Raw genomic sequence first — 23,776 nt, forward strand, 5'->3', positions numbered from 1 at the left:
TGTTTGTTTGTGAACAACCTGGATACATAATGCTTTGTTTGTTTGTGAACAACCTGGATACATAATGCTTTGTTTGTTTGTGAACAACCTGGATACATAATGCTTTGTTTGTTTGTGAACAACCTGGATACATAATGCTTTGTTTGTTTGTGAACAACCTGGATATATAATTCTTTGTTTGTTTGTGAACAACCTGGATACATAATGCTTTGTTTGTTTGTGAACAACCTGGATACATAATGCTTTGTTTGTTTGTGAACAACCTGGATATATAATGCTTTGTTTGTTTGTGAACAACCAGGATATATAATGCTTTGTTTGTTTGTGAACAACCTGGATACATAATGCTTTGTTTGTTGGTTGTAACAACCAGGATATATAATGCTTTGTTTGTTTGTGAACAACCTGGATACATAATGCTTTGTTTGTTTGTGAACAACCTGGATACATAATGCTTTGTTTGTTTTTTGTAACAACCAGGATATATAATGCTTTGTTTGTTTGTGAACAACCTGGATACATAAATGCTTTGTTTGTTTGTGAACAACCTGGATACATAATGCTTTGTTTGTTTGTTTGTGAACAACCAGGATACATAATGCTTTGTTTGTTTGTGAACAACCTGGATACATAATGCTTTGTTTGTTTGTTTGTGAACAACCTGGATACATAATGCTTTGTTTGTTTGTTTGTGAACAACCTGGATACATAATGCTTTGTTTGTTTTGTGAACAACCTGGATACATAATGCTTTGTTTGTTTGTGAACAACCTGGATACATAATGCTTTGTTTGTTTGTGAACAACCTGGATACATAATGCTTTGTTTGTTTGTGAACAACCTGGATACATAATGCTTTGTTTGTTTGTGAACAACCTGGATACATAATGCTTTGTTTGTTTGTGAACAACCTGGATACATAATGCTTTGTTTGTTTGTGAACAACCAGGATACATAATGCTTTGTTTGTTTGTGAACAACCTGGATACATAATGCTTTGTTTGTTTGTGTACAACCTGGATACATAATGCTTTGTTTGTTTTTCCTGAGCCAGAATGCACTATGAATAATATCATTGCATATTACCAAAATATTTGCTTACAATAAGTTTTTTTAAAGTTTTATTTCCTTAAACACTGAATTAAATGTTATATTAAATGTTATGACATAATAACTAAGTATTAAGGCTCTTCATAGGTATGACTGGTTCTTTATAGGTTATCAATGAATACAAGTAGCCCTTGTTTGCTACAGCATGAACTATCAAAGACATTGGGATATACTGAACTCCAATTTGAAAACTGGAATTTGCTGGAAATCTGATGCTGAATTATAACTGCATCTCAGCCTCACATAAATCCCTGGTGTTTGAACTTGTCACCGACCTTGGTTGTATCGCCAGCTTCAGTTGTCAAAGCAGGGATTCCAGTGAACTTCTTGAATGTTGTCCTCTTCGATTCTTCTGCTCGGTGAACTCGTAAATTCCTGATGGGAAAACAAGATGTGGGTTGAGGTAAAATGGGGTTAAACTTCGTATTCAAGTTACTTGGATATATATAGTAACATGTACAATTGCGTGTGAGTGCGTGCATCATGCCATGTGCGTGTGTGTGCGTGCGTGCGTGAGCGCGTAGATGTGTGTTGGGTGGCTTGTACTTGTCTACACTAATCCCAGTTTTATAGGGCAGTCCCACTGAGATAGTTTGCCAGTTTTGAACATGAATAACCCACTCAGACTCTGAGGCAACCAATTCTCGCCTTCATACCGACCCATGAAGATCCCGGTTAGAATTGATCTTCAGCAACCCTTGTCGTAACAGGCGACCAACGGGATCAGGTGGTCAGATTCGCTGACTTGGTTGACCCATGTCATTATATCCCAATTGTGTAGCTTAATACTCATGATGTTGATCACTGGATTGTCTGGTCCAAACCTGATTATTTACAGACCGCCGCCATATAGCTGGAATATTGCTGAGTGCGACGTAAAACTAAACTCACTCGCTCACACTCTCTTTCAAACCAAGCATCAGGAAAGGTAACAACAAGTACCATCTTTTGGTCTGATATGGCCAGGAATTGAACCGCCAAACATTTACTGTACGGACATGGAGGCCTTCATAAATCAACAGAAATATAGCAGCTGATACCTCTAAAAAATAGGCCTATTGAGACAGTTATCAGCACATCACAGTACTTTTGCCACAATACTGTAGTCATTTCTCCTTACAACATGACACAGAAGGAGTAGGGACATCACAGTTAAACAATGATGAATTTACACCTGGCAATACAATACAAAATAGGTCTTCCCATGTACTGGTTCATGATTTAATTCTGTAATTTTATTTACAAAGTTTAGCAATATCCTGGCCACTGAAAACATGCAGAATATTATATTAACTCAAGTATCACGATTTATATCAATATATTGGTAAGATGCACGTTTGTGGACACCCCTAGCATAAGAGTACATATATGGACATACCACATAAAACATAACTTACAATTTTATGACATGTTGAGGAGTTCCTTAACCACTTCTTTCTACCATGTCATGACAAGATAGGAATGTTAACAAACTATTTGGTAAAAGTACTGGATATATCTGAATAAGTGTACAATATGAACCACTGATTCAGACATCTTTGTCAAAAAGGATCTTGAGTCATCATTGATAGTTGTGAAGTCATTGGTGAACCTCACACATATATCTCTGGCATTGCTTCTTTAATGCTGAATGACATGCTTGTTTGTTGTTTTAAGTCACACGAAGCACTATCCCAGTTTTATGAAAATAACTATAGAGAATACTACTCGAGGTCTCATTACATACAAATTATATGAAACGAGTGTCCTTCCTATGGTATCTGACCGAGCGGAAGTAAGGTCAGAGACCATAGTTAGGTCACGAGTTTCATATAATTCATATCTAATAAGACTGAGTGTGGTATTTTATTTATTACCCACGTCTTACATGCATAAAATTTACAAAATAGCGTATTTTTGTTACTTTTATGGCTTCAAACCGAAACCGGTTTTATAAAGAGGTTGCGGAAGAATTGTGTTCTGTAGTACACTTTTTGCATGACATCACACTGTCACACAGGTCAACACGATACGACACTCATGTGACGTACGAGATTACCACCTGGGTAATACATATATATAGCAGACATGTCAGAGATTGATGTTGACAGCAACAATCCACGCTAGCAGGATACGATGACATGTCATTAATCAAGTCACAGTAATAGTTACCAGCAATAGTGAATGAGTATGGTTTTACGCCACTTTTAGCAATATTCAAGCAATATCACGGCGGGGAACACCAGAAATAGGCTGCACACAGTTGTACTCATGTGGGGAATCGAACCCAGGTCTTCAGAGTGATGAGCAGATGCTTTAACCATTAGGCTACCCCACCGCCCCCACAGTGATAGACCACCCAATCCACTAACTTGCCTCTAATAACCAGCAGGTCCGTGAAGATCTGGGTTACAATTAAACTTCAGCAACCCATGCTTGTAAATAAGAGGTGACCGACGGGATCAGGTGGTCAGGCTCACTGAATTGGTTGACACATGTCAATGTATCCCAACTGCGTAGATTGATGTTCATGCTGTTGATCACTGGATTGTCTGGTCCAGACTTGATTATTTACAGACCCCAGCCATATTGCTGGAATACTGCTGAGTGCTGCATAAAACTAAACTCACTCACTCACTCACTAACAACCATCGGATGATGGGGACCTTCTGGGACATAGAATCAACACTGATCATGTCCAAGATATTTTTATGGATTAAACTTCTTTATAATTTCCCTCACGACGTTTCGAGACCATTCCAGGTCCTTTCATCAGGTGAACTGACAGCTGGGACTATGACGTCGTCACTATGACGTCATAACTGAGTTATGACGTCACAATGCAAGTGACATCACAGTAGACAAGGGTGAGTACAGTATAAGTGAAGTTAAGGTGTTAATTACATAATGATCATGTTGTAAGAAGTGTGTGTGTGTTTGTAAAGGGTTTCGACTCTCTGAATGTTAAGATCATTCATAGTGTGATAAGCAGATTAGGTTGGACTGCACAGAAACTTGTAGAGTTACCTCCCCTCCAACACCAGCTCATCCCTCGATGCCTGTAGAGCACTGTCTGCCTCCTCCTTGGTGGCGAATGACACGAATGCTATCCTGATAGACATACAACATTTGCAAATGCTCAAATATACCAAAAATTTTAAAAACTGTATAGTAACATATTTATATTTCAACCTATGTCCTGAAGATCTCAACCTGTGTAGAGAGCAATTCAAGAAGAAATGTTTTCCAACATTCAAACAGTTCATTTGTTAAAACCCATTATACTATTAAGGCACAAAGTACATAATTCATTATATTTAATCTAATAAGAAACATTGTAAAACACTAGTAATTTATCATAGGTAAGGGATTGGGGTGGGATGGGATAGAGCGATTGGTCGTATTTGCTACATCTCTTCCCTTCCATACTTGATGAAAGATTTCTTATGCCCCCATCATCCCTATAATGATTGACCAGGTCCTGAATAACATTCAGATATAATTGTTATGATTTAATCAAACAGCATCACCATACCACATACCCTCTGGGCCTCTTCTTCAAATGATCCTTCACTACATGGGTGTATGTAACCTTTCCAAACTTATAGAAGAAATCTTTCAGTTGATGCCAGCTAACCTGAAATGGAGTGAGTGAGTAAGTGAGTAAGTAAGTAAGTAAGTGAGTGAGTGAGTGAGTGAGTGAGTGAGTGAGTGAGTGAGTGAGCAAGTGAGTGAGCAAGTGAGTGAGCAAGTGAGTGAGTGAGTGAGTGAGTAAAGTGAGTGAGTGTGTTTTCCCCATATTCAGCAACACTACAGTAATATGACATCCAGAGATTATCACCTGCACATCTTTTTGGGGCAATATTCATCAAAAAGACATTTCTGAAGCAGAAAGACTTCATCTGTATCATGAATTAATATGAAGAGTGCCACTAAGTGTTCACAATCTTGTACTGTCATAAAAATGTTACATTTGTTTTCAGTTCCATGATATGTATTACCCTATATCCGACATTCCCCACAAATATTTTTTGTTGTAGCCCATATTTATCTTCGGACTCTGTATCACTAGCTTCTTCATTGGCATCGGCCTGCTCAGCAACAACTGTATCTGCGACATGCAGACAATGTTCAAATGCATCGGTGACATCAGTGTCCTGTCCTGCATCTGTGAAATCTTCTTCTCCATCTGTGAAATCTTCTTTTACATCTGTGAAATCTTCTTCTCCATCTTCTGCAAATGTGTTCTCTTCCTTCGACTCCTTATGTTCCATTTCTGTGTCAAAAATAGTATTTTCCCTATTTATTGTTATATTAAAGATGATGACATGGTTGACTAGGTTGTAGGGCTGATATTAGACAATGTTCTTGCTGGCAAAGGTTCAATGCACACGACAACATCCTCGTCTGTACGTAGTTGCTAAATATGAATATTGTCTGTTTGTGTTAGCCTCATCAGCACATATCTTCAGCATTCTTCAACGTGAAATTGCTTTATATATCTTAAAAAATAACACTATATGGATTAGAGTATGTGACTGACGAATGCTAATATACATGTGTTGGAAATGCTGGATAGTGAACATTTATAAAGGTAGCATGACTTGCCATAAGAGTTGTTCGACTCAAGTTCCAAACTTTAAGATTGTCATAAACTGAAAGTATACTCGCTCTAATGCATGTGGTAACATTATGTTATCAAATGTATAATGTAGGGCTGCGTCTAATAAATATAACGTCATTACCAATATCGTTTTCAGACGTTGAATAACTTCACGAACATATTGTTTCAGGAATTAACTTACTTGATTGAATTCATTCCGTACAGCGATAGAGGGAGACGAAACTAGAGTGATCTCCCTTTATTCGCATCTCGCTACCGTTCCTTTGTTTCACTTTGGGATTGAAAGTGGGGCTTGGACGGGTAGAAATTATGGAACCACAGGGGCGTAGGAACGGGGGGTGGGGGTAGGGGTGGGGCTTAGCCCCCACTTTTTCAAGACGAAACTATATCTACCTTACCATAACTACAATTTCATTTGATTTTCAATACTTTTCATAAATTAGCCCCCCTCCCCAGCTCTGAAAACCGTTCCTACGCCCCTGAACCAGGTACCCGAAGTACCTAGCCGGGTTCCTAAAGCCACCCTTTACAGCTTTTAGAGTTTCTTCTCTCACTTACGTAAATTTAATTATTTGCAGGTGCAAACTGAGGTTTTATTGTTAAATACTTGAATTCGACTATTTTTTTACTGAAAAAGGGTATACACCAAATGATTTTTCAAATTAAAATGAATAACCGGAGTTTAATGAGTTACTTATATTCACTAAAATGATTTATGGCCACGAGACCTATCACGTTTTTAAGTAGTTTTTATAAACTGAAAACATACGCGATTGAGATTTGATTTTTCTCAGAGCATATTATAGCTATATTTCGTCGCCATGGACATATATTTTCTTCTTTATACATGTAAATCGGAAATTCCAAGGATTACATTCCCACATCATTAAATGGGCTCATTTGATCATATCAAAAGCCGAAAAATAAAGTTAATATGTTTTCATTAACTATAAGAATATTTCAGAGTATTTGGTACATAAAATACAACAAGAGTTGTCAAGTAATCTTTGTTTTAAACATACTATTTTGCGACTCAAGGTAATGGTTCGAGTTTCCAAAAACGTAGCTAAGTAATGTACGTTACGGTGAAAGCGATACTCGATTACATTCATCAGTATTAAACAGAGGTTAACAGAGATATTTTCTTCTTTCTTACCGTAGTGGAGAATACTCTGGTGATAAAAACGCAACAAAATAACTGTCATGAATATCAAAGAATAGTTCCTGTTGAGATCTTCAAAGGTCACTTATCTTTTCGACCCAAAACCATGTCCGTGTAATTTCAAACTACAGAGTCGTGCAAAAAGTATTCGGACGCTTGACGTAATTTCCATAGACTTACATGTTAATTTAGTTTAGCAGAAATCATTTTCATGAATTAAATTTTCGTAAGATCCAAGTCAAATTTTGCACATTTGTGAAGAATCATCTTACCTAAAATTACATAATTTCTGTTTAATTTTCCGTTGCTTATTTATCAAATGGCAACAATTTAATCAAGGTATGTACAATGCCGTGAACTCCTCTAACATGGCGGCCTATGGGATTGTGCATTGTGGAACCATACGTAAGTTGATAAATGTGATGTCATTAGTTAAATAGTGGTCTGAAAATTGAACTGAAATTATGTGCTTAGATGAGATGATTTCAAATTTGCCAGTAGAATTATACAAAGATACATCCCAAACTCACTTCATGAAAATTATTTATGCTACACTGAAATAACATGTAAGTCTATGGAAATGACGTCAAGTGTACGAATACTTTTTGCACCACTCTGTACATCATTTGGTTCGTGTGGTGTTCACTAAATACAAACGTTTAGAGACAAGAGACAAGTCGACAATTACACGATAATCTACGCAATTATTTCAAAAAGAAGTATTTGAATGTGTTTGTTTCTTAAAAGGGTTCCATGAACATGAAATGTTACGTACATTACTGCCTTTGTAGCACAGTTCTGAAATCATGAATTCTCAGACAAATACTGCGTATTTCACTTCAACAGACAGAACAAATTAAGGTGAGGTAAAAGCGCCATACATCGTTTCAATCAACCTTTATTTTCAAATCGGTGAATTCATCTCTCACGTCCATGTTTGTTTTTACATCATCCTGCCGTGACTCTCGTTACGCACAATTTACTATTGGACTATTCCACAAAAATGGAAGTCGGACAACTGGTAGTCTAGACTGCGGACTTTGTGTACCCCTCTGACAAGTGTAAATTGGAACGGCTCTCATGGCCGGAAGCTATGACTACACAATGCCATTTAGAAAGTGGTGAAATGTAACATGTTATATTTGGGATTACACTTTCTTAGTAAAGTACAAAGTTGTCCGACTTCCATTTTTGTGGAAGTCGCGGTGGCTGTGCGGGTTAGGCGGCTGACTTTGTGTGATGGCGATTTGGTGCCTGACTCTGATGGTGTTGGTTTAAATTCCGGATAGGACTCATCCCCAAAACGTACTAGAATTTGTACTTTACTAAGAAAGTGTTATACCAAATATAACATATGTTACATTTCACCACTTTCTATATGGCATTGTGTAGTCATGTACAATTATTTGTTACTACTTTATCGTTGATGAAATGTCTGTGAAATAAATATATATACAGACCCGTGCAAAAAGTATTCGAACGCTTGACGTAATTTCCATAGACTTACTTGTTAATTTAGTGTAGCATAAATCATTTTCATGAATTTAATTTTCGTAAGATCCAAGTCAAATTTTGCACATTTGTGAAGAATCATCTTACCTACAATCATAATAATTTCTGTTTAATATTCCGTTTTCCGGCAAAAATGTAATCAACATATGTACAGTGCCGTGAACTCCTTTAACATGGCGAACTATGGGATTGTCCATTGTGGAACCATACGCACGTTGATAAATGTGATGTCATTAGTTAAATAGTGGTCGGAAAATTGAACCGAAATTATGTGCGCAGAGCAGAGATGATTTCAAATTTGCCTGTCTAATTTTACAAAGGTCCATACTAAACTCACTTCATGAAAATTATTTATGCTACACTGAAATAACACGAAAGTCTATGGAAATTACGTCAAGGGTCCGAATATTTCTTGCACGGGTCTGTATTTCTCCTTATGTTGCATTTATGTCATTAGTCAACTGAGTGAGCAACTGAAGTTTGAAAAGCACCCATAAAATATTGGCTGAAGCGGCTGAAGTGATGCAAAACTAGCACGAGTTACGGCCCTTGAATTTCTGTTGAATCGAGGTATTTTACGTGCGTTTACAGAAATGTGACGCACCTGTCTATGTCCACTATTTAAGAAACACAGTTCGCTCTACCACCATGTATAGTGTAATAAAGCACACTTTCGCCCTGAACTATTATAGTTAAAGCACGAGGACATTTTAACCGTCGGAAAACATAAACGTAATGAATCCACCAGTGATGCTATCTGTGTGAAACAACTGGAAACCAAGAAACGGGATGCAAGTGAGTAGTTTACTGTAGGAGGCTGTACGAGGCGATGACAACTGACATGCATCGTGACGTCGCTTACATTGTGACGTAATGCAAAAGTGTTCGATTACGAGGGGGCAGACTGGAATGGCGCAGTGACGCCAATACATTGTGACGTAATGCAAAAAGTGCACATTATCGCCTGATAAATAGAGAATACTACACGAGGTCTCATTACATACAGAATTATACGAAACAGAGTGTCCTTCTTATGGTATCTGACCGAGGCGAAGCGAGGTCGGATAACTATAGGAAGATCACGAGTTTCGTATAATTCGTATGTAATGAAGACCGAGATAATATTATTTATTACCCACGTCTTACATGCATTTAAATTGACAAAATAGCGTATTTTTTTATGTTTTGGTTTCAAACCGAAACCGGTTTCATAAAGAGGTTGCGGAAGAGTTTTGTACTGTAGTACAATATTTGCATGACGTCACACTAATGACGTCACTGCCATGGTAACCGACGTCACGATGCATGTCAGTTGTCATCGCCTCGTACAGATTCCTACAGTAAACTACTCCGTTGCACCTCGTTTCTTGGTTTCCAGTTGCTTCATTCGGCTAACATCACTGGTGGAAACATTGCGTTTATGTTTTCGACGGATATAATGTCTCAGTTCGACTCACAATTAAACAGCGACACGGCAACGTTCGCAATGTTTACATTCCACAATGCATTTAAGTTGTAGAATGAATGAATTCACGTGTTTGTTATGAATGAACAAATAGTTACGTCAGAATGTGACCTAATTGAGAGGTCATCGGTTATCCAATCAAATCGTTACTCTCAGGTCAAGTCGTTACGACACATGTCAACGCGATACGACACTCGTGTGACGTACGAGATTAATATGCAACTACCCATACGTTGACCACGTGGGTAATAAATAGAGATTACTAAACGAGAGTGTCTGTCAGATACCATTTATCTTACAACGAGTTGTTTCAAAACGTATTTAACGAGGCGAAAGCGAGTTAAATACGTTTTAAACAACAGTTTTAATTAAACCCTCTAAAACGATGATGTTACCATGCAAATGTGGATGATTTTAATTCTTGCAAGCGTAAAATATTTGAGCGAGTGACGTCATCGTTATCGCTTGGTGGTGTCGTCATCGGAAGATTGTTTTGGATATCTCTGCACATTGGGGATCTGTACTTGTGTACCAGTTTACGTTCAATGTTCTCCCATCGACCGGAGCCAAAACTATTGAGGTGTGTGTAATTAGGTGCACCCAAGTGTGCCTTTGAATGTGACATTGCACGAGGTTACGTTCACTGTCAATGGGGACTACTCTTCTTCGCCACATCCTTCTCGTTTTCCTGAACCAGAAACTGCCACTTGGAATGTAATGCAATTTACGGAGTTTTCAGTATGAAATGTGAGTTGATTACATCCTGTAAGTTATCAAGACATAAACTTTTCATTATCATGCGTAGGAGGAATATCTTGAGCAATGACTTATGCGTAGATCAACTGTTCCTGTATACATGTTCGATTGGAATAGAAAGGACGTGTGCCGCCATTTGCACTCATGAAGCCTTGCAAAACGTACCATGTTGTACATTGTTTCAACGAGTGTGTTTTGGTTCAGATTGTCATGGGTGAATTTGATAACATTGGAATCACATATAGTATCTCGGGCTGGAAGTGGGTCTTCATTATGTGTGTCAGTGAAAAATGTCATCTTTCATCAATGCATCAAAGAAACAACGAGGGCAAATCGATCTCACAATGGACAGGCACTGACGTTATCGTGTCAGGTATTTTTGCAAGACGACACGACACTTGTCGCATCTCTCCAGTAAAAGTACCAGTGTGACGGTGATTTTCACATAATTGTTTACACAGGTATCTCTGATTGTTGGAGCCATTTTGAATCCCATGACTAGAAATCAAAAGTCTTAATAAAGAAGGAATTAGAAAATAAATAGATTTGTGTTATATTTATTCTACTTGTGACTCATTGTATAAATACCTGTTTATGTTGCAATCGCGAAAATAACAGGTAGGGTGTGTAAAGGGGTATTTTTGCACGAGTAACAGGTTTCTGTTCAATTGAAGCACGAGTAACTTATCAATGAATTTTAATCAGGAAAGTAGTCCGTCATACCCTGACCCTAGGTCATCACCATGGAGTAGCCAATAACGGGATTAGAAATCGATCTCACACATGTGTGATACCAGTTTTCTCGGATGGGTTTCTCACCCACGGGTGTGTAAGAAAGTTTGATCTTTCACCGAAGCATCTTAGAATCTTGAGTATGACTCACAAAACATCTCCATGCGCCCAGGCAGGGTAACATCAAGTGCCAGTTTTACCAAGTTTTGGTTTAACGCGGCTGGGCATCGGCCGCAGACCTTCCGCTCCCTAGACAAACGCTCTATCCACTTGACCACGAAGCGGTCTGAAAGCACAACCAACACACGGGATAGGTTGTTGGTTTATTTCTTTACAAGTTCATCCAAAAGACTTATATATACAAGTGCCATGATCTGTTGTCAGTGGGTAGTTATTTACACATCCAATGTCGCAGCATTGAGAAGGGGCTGAGTTTGAACAACGTACACAAACTACACATTACATCCAAAGTGTGACATGCATTGAGGTAGCGAACGTATGTAACGACAGGTATTGCATTCAAAGTTGTGACACCTTGTCCTGTTAAAAGTGAGTTAAAACACTGTCTGAACCTGTCTACTACTCTCCAGCTTGCAGCCCGGAAAGGGCGCATCGAGGACAACATGTAAAATTTCTATGTCTACATATACAATCCTTTGTACGAAATAAAATAAAGGATGTACCAATTTACAGTGCCTTGAGGGAAACTCTGGTGTTGTTCAAGTGTTATTCGGAACTCTTCAAAACAAAGCCAAAAATGGTATTGTCTAAACACTTAGCATGATTAAGCATACGTGATGCAGTTTGAGTTTACAAAAATAAATGTACTGAATACATTACGAATCTTCGCAAATTGTTCCAATTATCAAAAAGTATTTTCCCATAACTCAACTATCTCCATCCCTGCACCAGCTGGATACACTTAAGACCCATCCTCAAACAAACCAGGGCCTAGATTTTCGCAAGCTCTCTGAGCGCTAAGATAGTCGTCAAGTGCCATACATTAACATTAAGTTACGACTAAGAGAGCTTCGAAAATCTAGGCCCAGACACGTTTCCCTCCGACACAAACGCTTCTACAATGGTTACACTGACCTCGCTCTGAGATGTTTGATCGTAAAGGACATTCAGGAAACACTAAAGCGACGAGATAATTGTTTTCAAAACATATTTGATCATATGACCATTTTTTATATTTTCAGCACCAGTAGCTTACAAAACGAAAAATCTGCTTCTGTTACAAAGAATGACAATCAAAGACAAAACATTATGCATATACCTTATGTACAAACGTAACTGGTATCAAATATTTAACCAGTTATACAACACTATTAATAGTAATCCTCAAAGGGCATGAATCCGTGTTGGTTGTGTTGGTGCGTGATGCCGTACACCTGGGGCCGCTGTAGGGGGCCGTATATGGAATATACAGGTTTCCGGTATGTAGAGGTCATGTAGTTTGAGAACGGGTAGAGGTTATCTTCCCGAGCGCTCAGACGGTTCATGCCCCGGGCTCGCATAGTTTCGGTGACCGGTCGACCTGATCTTAGGTACTTCCTGTCGTCGACTGGCCAGTCCTTGCCCTCACGTGACCATTTGGGGATAGCGGAAGTGCCCATTCTGTACTCCCAAGGACGTTGACATGGCTCGTGTCGGTCAACGACCTTTGGTAGCTCCTCCTGGCGGCGCATTGGTTCACCATTGTCGTACCATTTGTCTGTCCAGTGCTGGAACAGAGTTCTTTATATATTTGACTTGATAAACTAATATCCGTATCGATACATGTACATATCCCGAAAATGTAGACACGATACACTTATCTTGATACTTGATTTGCATTATTTGTGTGGGCTCTTGACACGACTACTGCTATCCAAAAGTTCATTAACATGAATGATTAATTTTGACTCGTCCTGATAATATTTTGCATGGTCTGGGACCCATTTCTTTTATGATACCGCCATCCTTTTATGATACCCTGAACTCATTTGCTACCCTAACTTTGTTCCGGGCTGAATTAAACGTTGTTATCAATAGCCTCATGTCTCCAATTTTATTAGCATTATAAAGTATCAGTTGTCCGCTAAGTTATTCAAGGTCATAAAATGTATGACAATAAAAGAGCTATATGGTTTCGGAACCCTCAATCAGACTTGCTAGGACTGCAAACTGGTTTGAGGTCAATCCTCCTTTAACCTCGATGAATGATATGTGTGGGGGAAAAAAAGAAAGTTCCTGGCAAGTTTGTTATTTTACAAAAACCAAAAAAACCAAAAACAACACTAATTAAAATCAGTACCACGTCGTTCTAAATATGTGTGTCGAACAGTGTAAACCTGTATGTCACTTATTTGTGAAGTGGATTTGTTGTATTTTATTTGATTTGGTCGCCCAATCGTCTAAGGCGGCACAATCCGCCGTGCAGAGTTTTGTCCCTTGGACACGCCAGGAACATATGATCGTCACTTCAATAGCACTCACGCTGATAATGCCCCTTGGTCTGGCAGCACCATGCCAGTGCTCATTGATTTCTGAGACCTGGGTCTCGATCCACAAAGCGTTCGTCACATTAGGACCTATCGTAAACATATTTTATCGCTACGAACGCTATCAGGCCCCATATCCTAGAAATCAACTGTTCTCTCCAATATTTAAACTGACGTGGTGCAACTGGAATTCTATCCCATATCACTCACTCAAGTCACTACTACATCAAAACTATGATCATAACATCAGTGCGAGGATATGTAATCATTAAGTTTGGCAGAGAGTGTAATATGTGGGGCAATATCCATTCCTTTATGTCTTGGAACGATGTTGTCATTAATTAGACAATTTGGAACCCGCATATAACTACTTCTCGGACGCCATATATATGTTTCACACATGTCGACAGAAAGGAAGCACGTGTTCACTTAGTTTCATGAAAAGACAACCAGATCAATAAGGTTGGGGCATGTGCATCTGATGGTCACGATGCTTCACTGACCGAGAATACATACCTGATAGGACTCGCGGCCAACTTTAGACGTGTATTTTTCTGGAACACTTCGCCTGGTAAATGATGAGTAAAATATTAGATATGAAATAAAATGTTTAACGCCACACATAGCGGCGATCTGTAAATAACATAGTCTGGACCAGACAATCAAGTGATCGACATTATGAGCATCGATCAATTCAACTGGGATACGATGACATGCATCAACCAAGTCAGCGTACCTGACCACCCGATCCCGTTAGTCGCCTCTTAGGACGATCATTGGCTGTCATTTCAAACCCGGAGGTCTTAAAGTGAGGTGGGTTACGCTGTTTTTAGCTATATTCCAGCAGATATCACGGCATGTACATGGAAAATGGTCTCCTGGGTGACGAGCGAACGCTTTAACCACTAGACTACCCCATCATCCTCTTACACTTAAAACTACAACAACAACAACAACATACAAACGCAATATATGGGTTCATGTACTCCTTTTCACTAACAAAATTGGGATGACCAAAAGTAGGCCTATTTCTAAGCTGCACCGTTTCTCGAAAACTGTATTTGTCACTTGGGGCCCCGTTTCACAAAAGATCGTAGCGCTACGACTGTCGTAAGTCTATGTTAAAGTATAAGATTTACCATCACCTTGGCGCTACGATACCTTTGTGAAACGGGACCCAGGTTGGGCACATTTCACTCGTTTACAAAAATGGTTCGAAGAATCGTATTTTGATGAATGTGATACAAACTATACTGTCATAAACATCATACCCCAAGTAAGTTACCGGATAATAACATTTTGAGGAAGACACTTCACACTCGACAGTAAGAGCTGTCACTATATAGGGAGACGTGAAGGGTGAAAATGCAAGCATACCTGAACATTTCTTGTGACGAAGGATATTTCGGGACAGTCGGGGGAATGTTAACCCAGTAAGGGTATCGACTCTGGGGTCGGTTGAAGAACAACGTATCCGCCATGTTTGTCCGTTCTTCCGCTGTCCTCCACCAATGTTAGGAGCAGACTTTCTTTCACCTGCAACACGAAAAGGTATTATTGAAGGTCGCACACAACATGCACTAGACAAACTCCCGGTATAAATTTCGTTTAATTTTATGGTATATGAATGCCTACCAATTCAAAATTTATTTCTCTGCACGACATACGCTGTCAATAAGCGCAAAAATAATACTAATTGACTGGTTGAGTTTGTTTACATTGTGCGTGCTGGAAGGGGCTAGCAACGTGCTGCCATGGCGACGTCGATACATAAACACGGCCGCTTACAGCCCTGCAAGGCGTCGAGGCGGGTTGAATGCCTATCATGTACTGTATAACGATCGCTCTGTATTAATGGTTGATGTTTTAACTCATCCATCAATAAGGTATCATAATCCGATACTTTACATCTGATGAACTGTTCCATCATCCAACGCACCTGTCCCGTTTTGTTGACAAGCGACACATCCGAGGTCTAAGTATGGCCGCCTCACAACAGTTCCTGTCTACACCCGCCAAATTACCCAAATTATGGTATGTTTATTGCTGTTGTTTAATCATAATTTTGAGAAAAAATATTTCTTTGTCAGTGTGTCCGGTACAATGAAACATGTGTAATACACATTTCTGGTTGTCATGTCGATACCCCTATGAGAACCTATCTCCAATGACGGGATATTTTAGTGCACCCTTTATATGTCCAGGCCACACTGACCCCGGTAAACTGCGACTACGGATCGGATTGTCAGTTTACGGCGTAGGACGCTGCTGAAGACTCGAAAAGTTACACGCCGCCGGTTTAAAGAAGAAAAACGGAGAAAAACATTGTATTCGAAAGGGGCCGGTGGGGTAGCCTAGTGGTTTAAAGCGTTGGAAAAATGGAAAACATGGTTCGATTTCACATGCCTTGTCCCAGAACCATTTTACACGTCCCCGCCGTGATATCTAAATAAAAGCGGCGTAAAACTAAACTCAGTCAGTCAGTCAGTTGTATTTGAATGCCATGTCTCAGAACCGTTTTTACACGTACGCTATCTAAATAAACGGCTTATCTCACAGGAATGCGAATAAGACCCGATAGACAGTAATTAGGGACCTTTCATAATTTATGGCTAGGGGAAGGGTGTGACGCGCGCGTGTGTGTGATGATGATAATGATTTTAAGGGTGTATGGGGTTCAACCATTTTGTTCTACGGAGGTACATAAATTACTACAATACAGTCATGTTACGGTCAAAAATACTAGAATCTCTATTTTGTCCTAAAATACAAAGGTCATATAATACCTGCTTACATCTTATACTCATGCCAATAATGGTTATCACTCCCAGCCTATTAATACAATTGAAGGGGTGACAACCATTATTGGCATGAGTATATATGCAACTTAATAAGCTACACAAAAAGCCATATAGCTGCAAATGTTGAGTACAACGTGTAACAAACAGCACACGATTCTACGGCGTTTCAAGACTTTATCGTAAATAATAGCCCTCTGGAAGGTTCCGATTGCTGCACGCTTTTCTCATAAGGAATCACATCCTTTAACATTGAAAGATCTAGCATTGAAGTGTTTTCTCCATATAATGTTGTTCGTCTGACTGGGTTCATATCTTTATAAGGGGATGTTTTTGTTGTTTCAGGCAACCCAAGTTGCACGAATGGAACCCTTATCACTGCAGCTCTCCTGATGTTGCCCACGTGAGTGAGATGAAACGTTTAGAAAAGTTTAACTCCATCACATGTAGTCCCAAGTATACAATGAAACCTTTTCTTTTGCCTCTTAAAGGACAGGCTTTAAAAACATAGTTTACGAATCAGCCATCTCCCCAAAATGTGAATGTGAATATTGAAAAGTAAAAACAGCAGGTTTTCTTCATTCCGGAAATACGTAAAATGTACGAGAAAACTCATTTACTCTCGCTATCAACACAGATACATAGTAACGTACTACAACTATTTTGATGATTATTTTAATGTTCGACCTCTACCGACAGAATTGTATTTGAGGGCCAACAGTCCTGAAACCTTTTCAAAAGCCTTGTTTCATGTGTTATACATTACTTTCCTTCAACAAAACAGGCAGGATGGCGGAAGTGGAGCGCGGAGCACCCAGACTGGTACGCACGTCGTGCTACGTCACAACATCCAGACTGGTACAACCGGCGGAGGGATACAGTGAGGAGAGGTAGGGCATTGGTGGACATTAATATACACTGACATCCAGCTAAATCGTTGTCCTGTCTATATATGTTTTGTCATCGATACAAGCAGTCGGCCCAATAAGGATTGTGATGTAATGTAGGCTAATCCTGTAATGCAAGATAGGTCATAAAAATACCAATTTGTTTTTGTACAGCTAGGGATTACAGTAATCCAAATAATATATTTAATGTTAACGTTGTTCCACTACGTACATAATTATGTATTATTATTTGTTAAATTTTGGGAAAACATTTTCAATAATTCTGATTGCATCGAAACTCTTTCTTCCATGATAGATGCTCTGTTTGAGCACTGGACAGATTGCTTCTTTATCACTCAAATAGTAGTGTTCGCACAAGGAGTGAGTGAGAAAGGTTTGAGTCACATGGCAGTATTTCAGCCATATCGGTTCGCGCAAAGAAGAAACAGCGCTCAGATACATTATAGTTATGTCGAGGGGCGGCACGAGTCTTCAAGGCGGCAAATAGCTCACTTACTTACCTAACTTGGTCATGGTCAGCACAGGGACGGTGGGTAGCCTAGTGGTTAAAGCGTTAAAGCAATAGACCCAGGTTCTCTTCTCCACATGGGTACAATGTGTGTAGTACATTTCTGGAATTTTGCTGAGGGCGGCGTAAAGCTAAACTTACCGTATTTCCTCTAATAAGCGCCCCCGCTTATTTTTTCAACGGACCTCCAGACCCGGCGCTTATTAGAGGCCCGGCCCTTATTAAAATACCCTGTATTTTTAAAAGCGGGGATGTGTACATGAAGTTATGATTTAAGGGACCTTTCCTTAATATATTTATTTTAAGACCAAGGGAGAATACGTTTGCAAAAAAATGCAAAGGTCTATACCCGGCGCTTATTAGAGGACCGGCGCTTATTTCTTAAAGCACTGCTTTATCCCCGGCGGTTGTTAGAGGCCCGGCGGTTATTAGAGACCCGGCGTTTAATAGAGGAAATACGGTACTTTCAGCACCACACACAAAGTGGTCAAGTTCGATCACCATCGCCACTTCAGGGTTTTCATAAAAAGTTAGACTCCAGTTAATCGAACTTGAGCACTCATTCCTGTCACCATTGTTTTCCAGCCGACTACAAGAACATCAACTGGCACTACGAACGCCCCTCCAAGCCCACCAGTCGGACACACGACGACTTCGTCCCCTACACCAACGAGGTGATGATGAAAGACGTCATCAAGCCCATGTCACACAACAAGGGGTTCCAGGGCACCGTGACCTTTCCCAAACCCTTCCCCATGGAAGTTCCTCCCCCTAAGTGGGGCCTGTACCACCCACCCCATTACGAGGAACCCACCCGATTCAACCACTTCCCACCCGTCCGATACAGTGGATATTACAACTAAAGTGAAAAACGTCATTCGTCACAACTCGCTACTCTCCGTAACCTACAGGGTCTACATTCGGCTTCTTCCGGAATTGTTTACAAATAGCAGACACCAATCGTCACCACTCGCCCGTTTATGTGAAAAGCGTTCTTCGGCTTGTTCAGGACAAACAGCACTTGGTTCGTTCAGCTTTATCCGATACCTATAAAAACCTATATTACTGAGCGCACTGAAATTGTAATTTTCGCATCAAAAACTCTTCAAAGTTGAAGGAGTTCCCTACATACACACAATACGTCTTGGTGTCTGTCCGTTGCTATTAGCTGCAGTTCACCCAATTGGACCATTCGTATCCACTCTTGTAATCCCGGGACATTCACAATACGGAAAGAGACGAGTGGTGACGAATGTCAAAAGGATGTTCTTAACAACAGGCAATATTAGAATCTTATAACAGTGAAACATATTTGAAGTAAAATATGCATGGTATAATGAACACGTGACCGTCATTCAATACCTCCGACTTTTTATATTTTATGGATAAAAAGGCGTTGTAATCATAACAATATATCAACGACTTTGGGTTTTTTTTTAAAATCGTCGCATGTTTTGAACATGTTTTCACTTTGACAACTATGAATGCATGCATGTGGCTTAAATCGTTTTACTATCAGTGATTGGAGTTCAAGACAATATATTGGCCAACAGTTACATTAATCTGACATTTGCATGGTTGCTTTTAATCACTGAGATTATTCTCACACCAGTTTCTAATAACATGGGTGCCGTTGTACAACTAAGACTAACGCAAGTCTATGTTAAGGTATGAGAGTTATGGTGTCCTGAGTGCTAAGATCGCTTTGTGCAACGGCATCATGGTCTTTTGCAACACACTTATATTTCGTGTACGTATACGTACGGTGTGTCAAACATAAAAGACCATACATCTATTAGAACACCCGGTGTCAAGAATGTGCATTGATACACGTTTATATATCTGACAAATAAGGTCAGAAACGCGAGTTCCAAAATAACGACCATCCTCGATTATACAGTGTAATATTTTACCTGGATTCCATTAAGCTGGATAATCGAGGACTACTCCGTCTCGCGACTTGTAGAGTTCTCCATTCTCAATGGCCTGCATGATTGTTATATGTGTAAGTTTTCTGTTTATGATTGCTCTCAATTGCGTGGTATGTTATACTTATCGACTGGAATCGATTTCTTATCAATGTGATATTCGTCGCTGACACTTATTCTTATTAATATTCAGTAAGCCATGCTTGACATCCCCAGTTATTAATTACATATATTGATGTAACTGACAAATAAGGTATCTATAGTTGATATCTATTGATCTCTACACTGTTTCGTATATTCGATGTGAACTATTTTGTTGGATTCATCCTTGGATCTTGATCATTTCAAATAAAGTATATCTATTATATTTAAGAATTTGAAGAGTATAAAATTATTTTATCTGTAATATATGCTCGTGTATATTTCTGTTTACCTCACAGTGGGAATGCAGATTGGAAATAGTTCTTATCATGCAATGAAGCTTGTTAGGGACGAGGGGCGGTGGGGTAGCCTTAGTGGTTAAAGCGTTATTTCGTGTTCGAATCCCCACATGGGTATAATGTGTGAAGCCCATTTCTGGTGTCCCCGCCGTGATGTTGCTGGAATATTGCTAAAGCCTAAACCAAACTCTGTCAGTCAGTCTTGTTAGGGACGACTGCAAGCATCGGGGAGTCACGTGGCATTGTACTCGAACGGTTCCTCGTCATATCAATCACTGGATTATGTGGTCGAGACTCGATTATTTACGGGTCAAATTCATATAAACTAAGTGTGGCTTTAAAAGGAAACAAACACAATCTGTGTGTAGATTAATCATATGAGTGTACATCTCGGCAATGTTCCAGCTATATGACGGCGGTCTGTAGATAATCTTGTCTAGACCAGACAATCCAATGAATGGCAGCATGTGCATACATCTACGTCACTGGGATACAAAGACATGAATCAGTCCCATTAGTCGCCTTTTACGACAAGCATGGGTTGCTACAGACCACTATACTAACCCGGGCCGGAAGGTCTGAGACACAACTCACAACATCTGGGTATCCACATTATTCTGAGGCATGGTTAGTGAGTCTTACCGTGGAAGCCGAGGTGGCTGAGCGGGTAAGGCGGCTGACTTTGTGTGCTGGCGATTAGGTGCCTGACTGTGAGGGTGTGGGTTCGAATCCCGGATGAGACTCAACCCAACAACAGTAAAAGAATCTGTACTTTACTGAAAAAGTGTAATCCGAAATATAACATACGTTACATGTCACTAACCCTACTACAGATTTAAACAGCACACATCTGCCAAATGTCGGGAATACGTGAAATATATGCAACTGATTGTTCATTTTGAAATGTACGTGACTGTCGCAACAAATGGAGAATACACACCAAACCATCAGTTTGTACGTTTCACTGCTGGTAACCCGATAAACAGACCGTAGTATTTTGCTATGATAGATGTTTCATTTGTCTGTCAAAGAAACTAAACAGGAAATTAAATAACTTTACTGTCACGTCTAAACTGTCTGACTCTGAGGGTGTGGGTTCGAATCCCGGATGAGACTCAACCCAACAAAAGTACTAGAATCTGTACTTTACTAAGAAAGTGTATTCCCAAATATAACATATATACCAGCCTTATTTCAGGTATATAGCGGCATGGTACCTCATGTGGTAGCGTTATGAAACCGGCATTCGGCAAGCAGCCTCATACACAAGTACAATAATCCTGAACTCGACGTTAACCCGATTTCACTTTCCTGACCTACACACATCACTTGTAACTGCTCCCAAGTCTCACCGAGTCCTGATTTTATTTATATTTTTACATAAACATGTAAATAACGAAATATGATTATTGTCTGATTACAACCATGTGGCACTTTTATGACAAATATTTTCTCAGACAACTTAACCTTTATCCATAAATCTGAAAGTCCTAAGTGAGCATTGAAATGACAAAAATATTGATATTTATCACAAATTTTGAAGAGTTTTCTCCAACTTGTATAATTATCAGTTACAGCTGACAAGAAGAATGTAACCTTATCGCACCATGCGACTTGACCTTTCCAATCGAAGCTCACCTCAGCATACAAGTGTTGCTTGATACATTTTATTTAAGTAAATAAAGCATAAAAGACATTCGTGACTGCTCGTGTTATTCCGAGACATGCCGAATATCTTCCGGCAGTCGGTAAAGTGAGCACGTTATTGCTACGTTATCTGCATTATTGCTGACGCGGCGATAACAACATCCACTCTCTGTTATATCGTTCAAATGTTGGGTCAGGTGAGCTAAGTTTGAAGTGAAAAACCACAGAGGGTAACGACACGAAGTCACCCGATGGCTGTGATTGCGCATAAGTGACAGTTAACCAGGGCACTTGCAAAACCTGTGGTTTCTCAACACAAGACTGAACCCAGTCACTGTTACTTAACGTAGCTGTCAGTAGCTGGTATCATGACGTTAACTTGAGTAAGATCCAATGTGAAAAAAAAGTGTTTTATCTCATTAGTAATTTTCGAAACTTATATCACGTAGCTCAGTAAAACGGCATGGAAAAACTGAAAACAGTTCATGAAATCCGCACGCACTCACCTCGACATACTGATAACATTTTAGCAAAGTTCAGAAAAAATGCGGAATCCTCGTATAGAAAATGTAGAAGACTATATATTTTATTCAACTACTATAGGATCTATGCTGCTTTGCATATACAACAAAATTACAACCACTATAGGATATAGGCTGTCGAATATATGTTAAAAAAATAACACCTATATGACAATAGAAAATCTGCTTTTGTGTATAAAACCACAGCGACTATAGAAAATATGTTGTGTGACCTTTACCAAGCATACGTTTACTCCATCGGGATATCAGCTAATCTTCAGTTGAATTTGAGTAGTTAGTTTGATAATATGCCTCTTTAAATACATTTCGAGCAATATTACGGCGAAGGACTCAGGATATGGGACTGTTGTCGAGGCAAGAGGTTTTTCTTATGATGGTGCGGTGGGGTTAAGGCATTCGCTCGTCATGCCGAAGACCCGGGTTCGATTCCCCATTTGGTTACAATGTGTGAAGTCCATTCCTGGTTCCCCTGCCGTGATATTGCTAGAAGCGGCGTAAAACTAAACTCACTCACAATATATCAAGACTTTGATAGTCTTTTAACCCCACGTTTGGGAATATGTCACATATGGACAACCCGTCCGTGTTTAGCGTGCGTTGCTAAATACCAATTTAACCCGGATCTTCATGGATTTCCAATTCTCTTCGATCTTCATGGATTTCCAATTCTCTTCGTCAGTTTTAATGCAAACACCTGTTCCTAAATACGGGGGCGGTGGGGTAGCCTAGTGGTTAAAGCTTTGGCTCGTCACACCGAAGACCCGGGTTCGAATCCCCACATGGGTAAAATGTGTGGAGCCCATTTCTGGTGTCCCCCGCCGTGATGTTGCTGGAATATTGCTGAAAGCGGCGTAAAACCAAACTCAGTCAGTCAGTCAGTCCTAAATACGGACGGTCTGGTAATGTAACAGTGATAGATGTTCATACAATATTAAAAACACAACTATTTTTTGTAGAAATAAAACCACAAGAACAAACCTTTGTGGCACAAATTCACGTAGGCTCATTTGAGCTTCATGCACACGTGTGTGACGGGGTCACACCATTATATCTAACCAGAAACACGAAAATAGAACTGGTGTTCAGAAATAACAGAAAAACATGTCGTATGTCCTCTGTGACATTAGGCTACATGAGGTGACAGTTCACGTGAAGGTCAAGCCGAATATATACCTTTCA

General features: G+C 39.6%; 3 protein-coding genes across 4 annotated transcripts in view; 1 reads left to right on the plus strand and 2 right to left on the minus strand.

Annotated features, from left to right (window-relative positions):
- Positions 1–5,930, minus strand: part of LOC124286594 (putative RNA-binding protein EEED8.10) — a 36,999-nt gene extending 31,069 nt beyond the window's left edge. Inside the window, exons 1-5 of the mRNA XM_046722967.1 lie at positions 5,895–5,930; positions 5,091–5,365; positions 4,632–4,726; positions 4,117–4,200; positions 1,386–1,485 (exon numbers count right to left, since the gene is read on the minus strand). Coding sequence (XP_046578923.1) covers positions 1,386–1,485; positions 4,117–4,200; positions 4,632–4,726; positions 5,091–5,363 — 552 coding nt within the window. The 5' untranslated portion in view covers positions 5,364–5,365; positions 5,895–5,930. The remainder of the gene's footprint in view (positions 1–1,385; positions 1,486–4,116; positions 4,201–4,631; positions 4,727–5,090; positions 5,366–5,894) is intronic.
- A 5,720-nt stretch (positions 5,931–11,650) lies between these two features.
- LOC124286591 lies at positions 11,651–15,537 on the minus strand. Of its 2 annotated transcripts, XM_046722965.1 has the most exons (4): positions 15,462–15,537; positions 15,204–15,362; positions 14,343–14,394; positions 11,651–13,067 (listed from the first exon to the last, which is right to left on the minus strand). In XM_046722965.1, the coding sequence occupies exons 2-4, from the start codon at positions 15,305–15,307 to the stop codon at positions 12,672–12,674; spliced, it is 552 nt and encodes a 183-aa protein (XP_046578921.1). In that variant the 5' UTR covers positions 15,308–15,362; positions 15,462–15,537; the 3' UTR covers positions 11,651–12,671. The 2 variants fall into 2 exon arrangements, with proteins under 2 accessions (XP_046578921.1, XP_046578920.1); XM_046722964.1 differs by lacking the exon at positions 15,462–15,537 and having other exon boundaries at positions 15,204–15,439.
- An 86-nt stretch (positions 15,538–15,623) lies between these two features.
- Positions 15,624–20,374, plus strand: LOC124286593. Its single transcript, XM_046722966.1, has 4 exons — positions 15,624–15,860; positions 16,970–17,027; positions 17,409–17,514; positions 18,626–20,374. Exons 1-4 carry the CDS (start codon positions 15,808–15,810, stop codon positions 18,901–18,903), a joined length of 495 nt encoding a protein of 164 aa, XP_046578922.1. The 5' UTR covers positions 15,624–15,807; the 3' UTR covers positions 18,904–20,374.
- The last annotated feature ends 3,402 nt before the right edge of the window (positions 20,375–23,776 follow it).

This window comes from Haliotis rubra, unplaced genomic scaffold (assembly GCF_003918875.1).
Source record: "Haliotis rubra isolate DU_JTF1 unplaced genomic scaffold, ASM391887v1 Scf387, whole genome shotgun sequence".
In the NCBI taxonomy this organism is placed as follows: Eukaryota; Metazoa; Mollusca; class Gastropoda; order Lepetellida; family Haliotidae; genus Haliotis; species Haliotis rubra.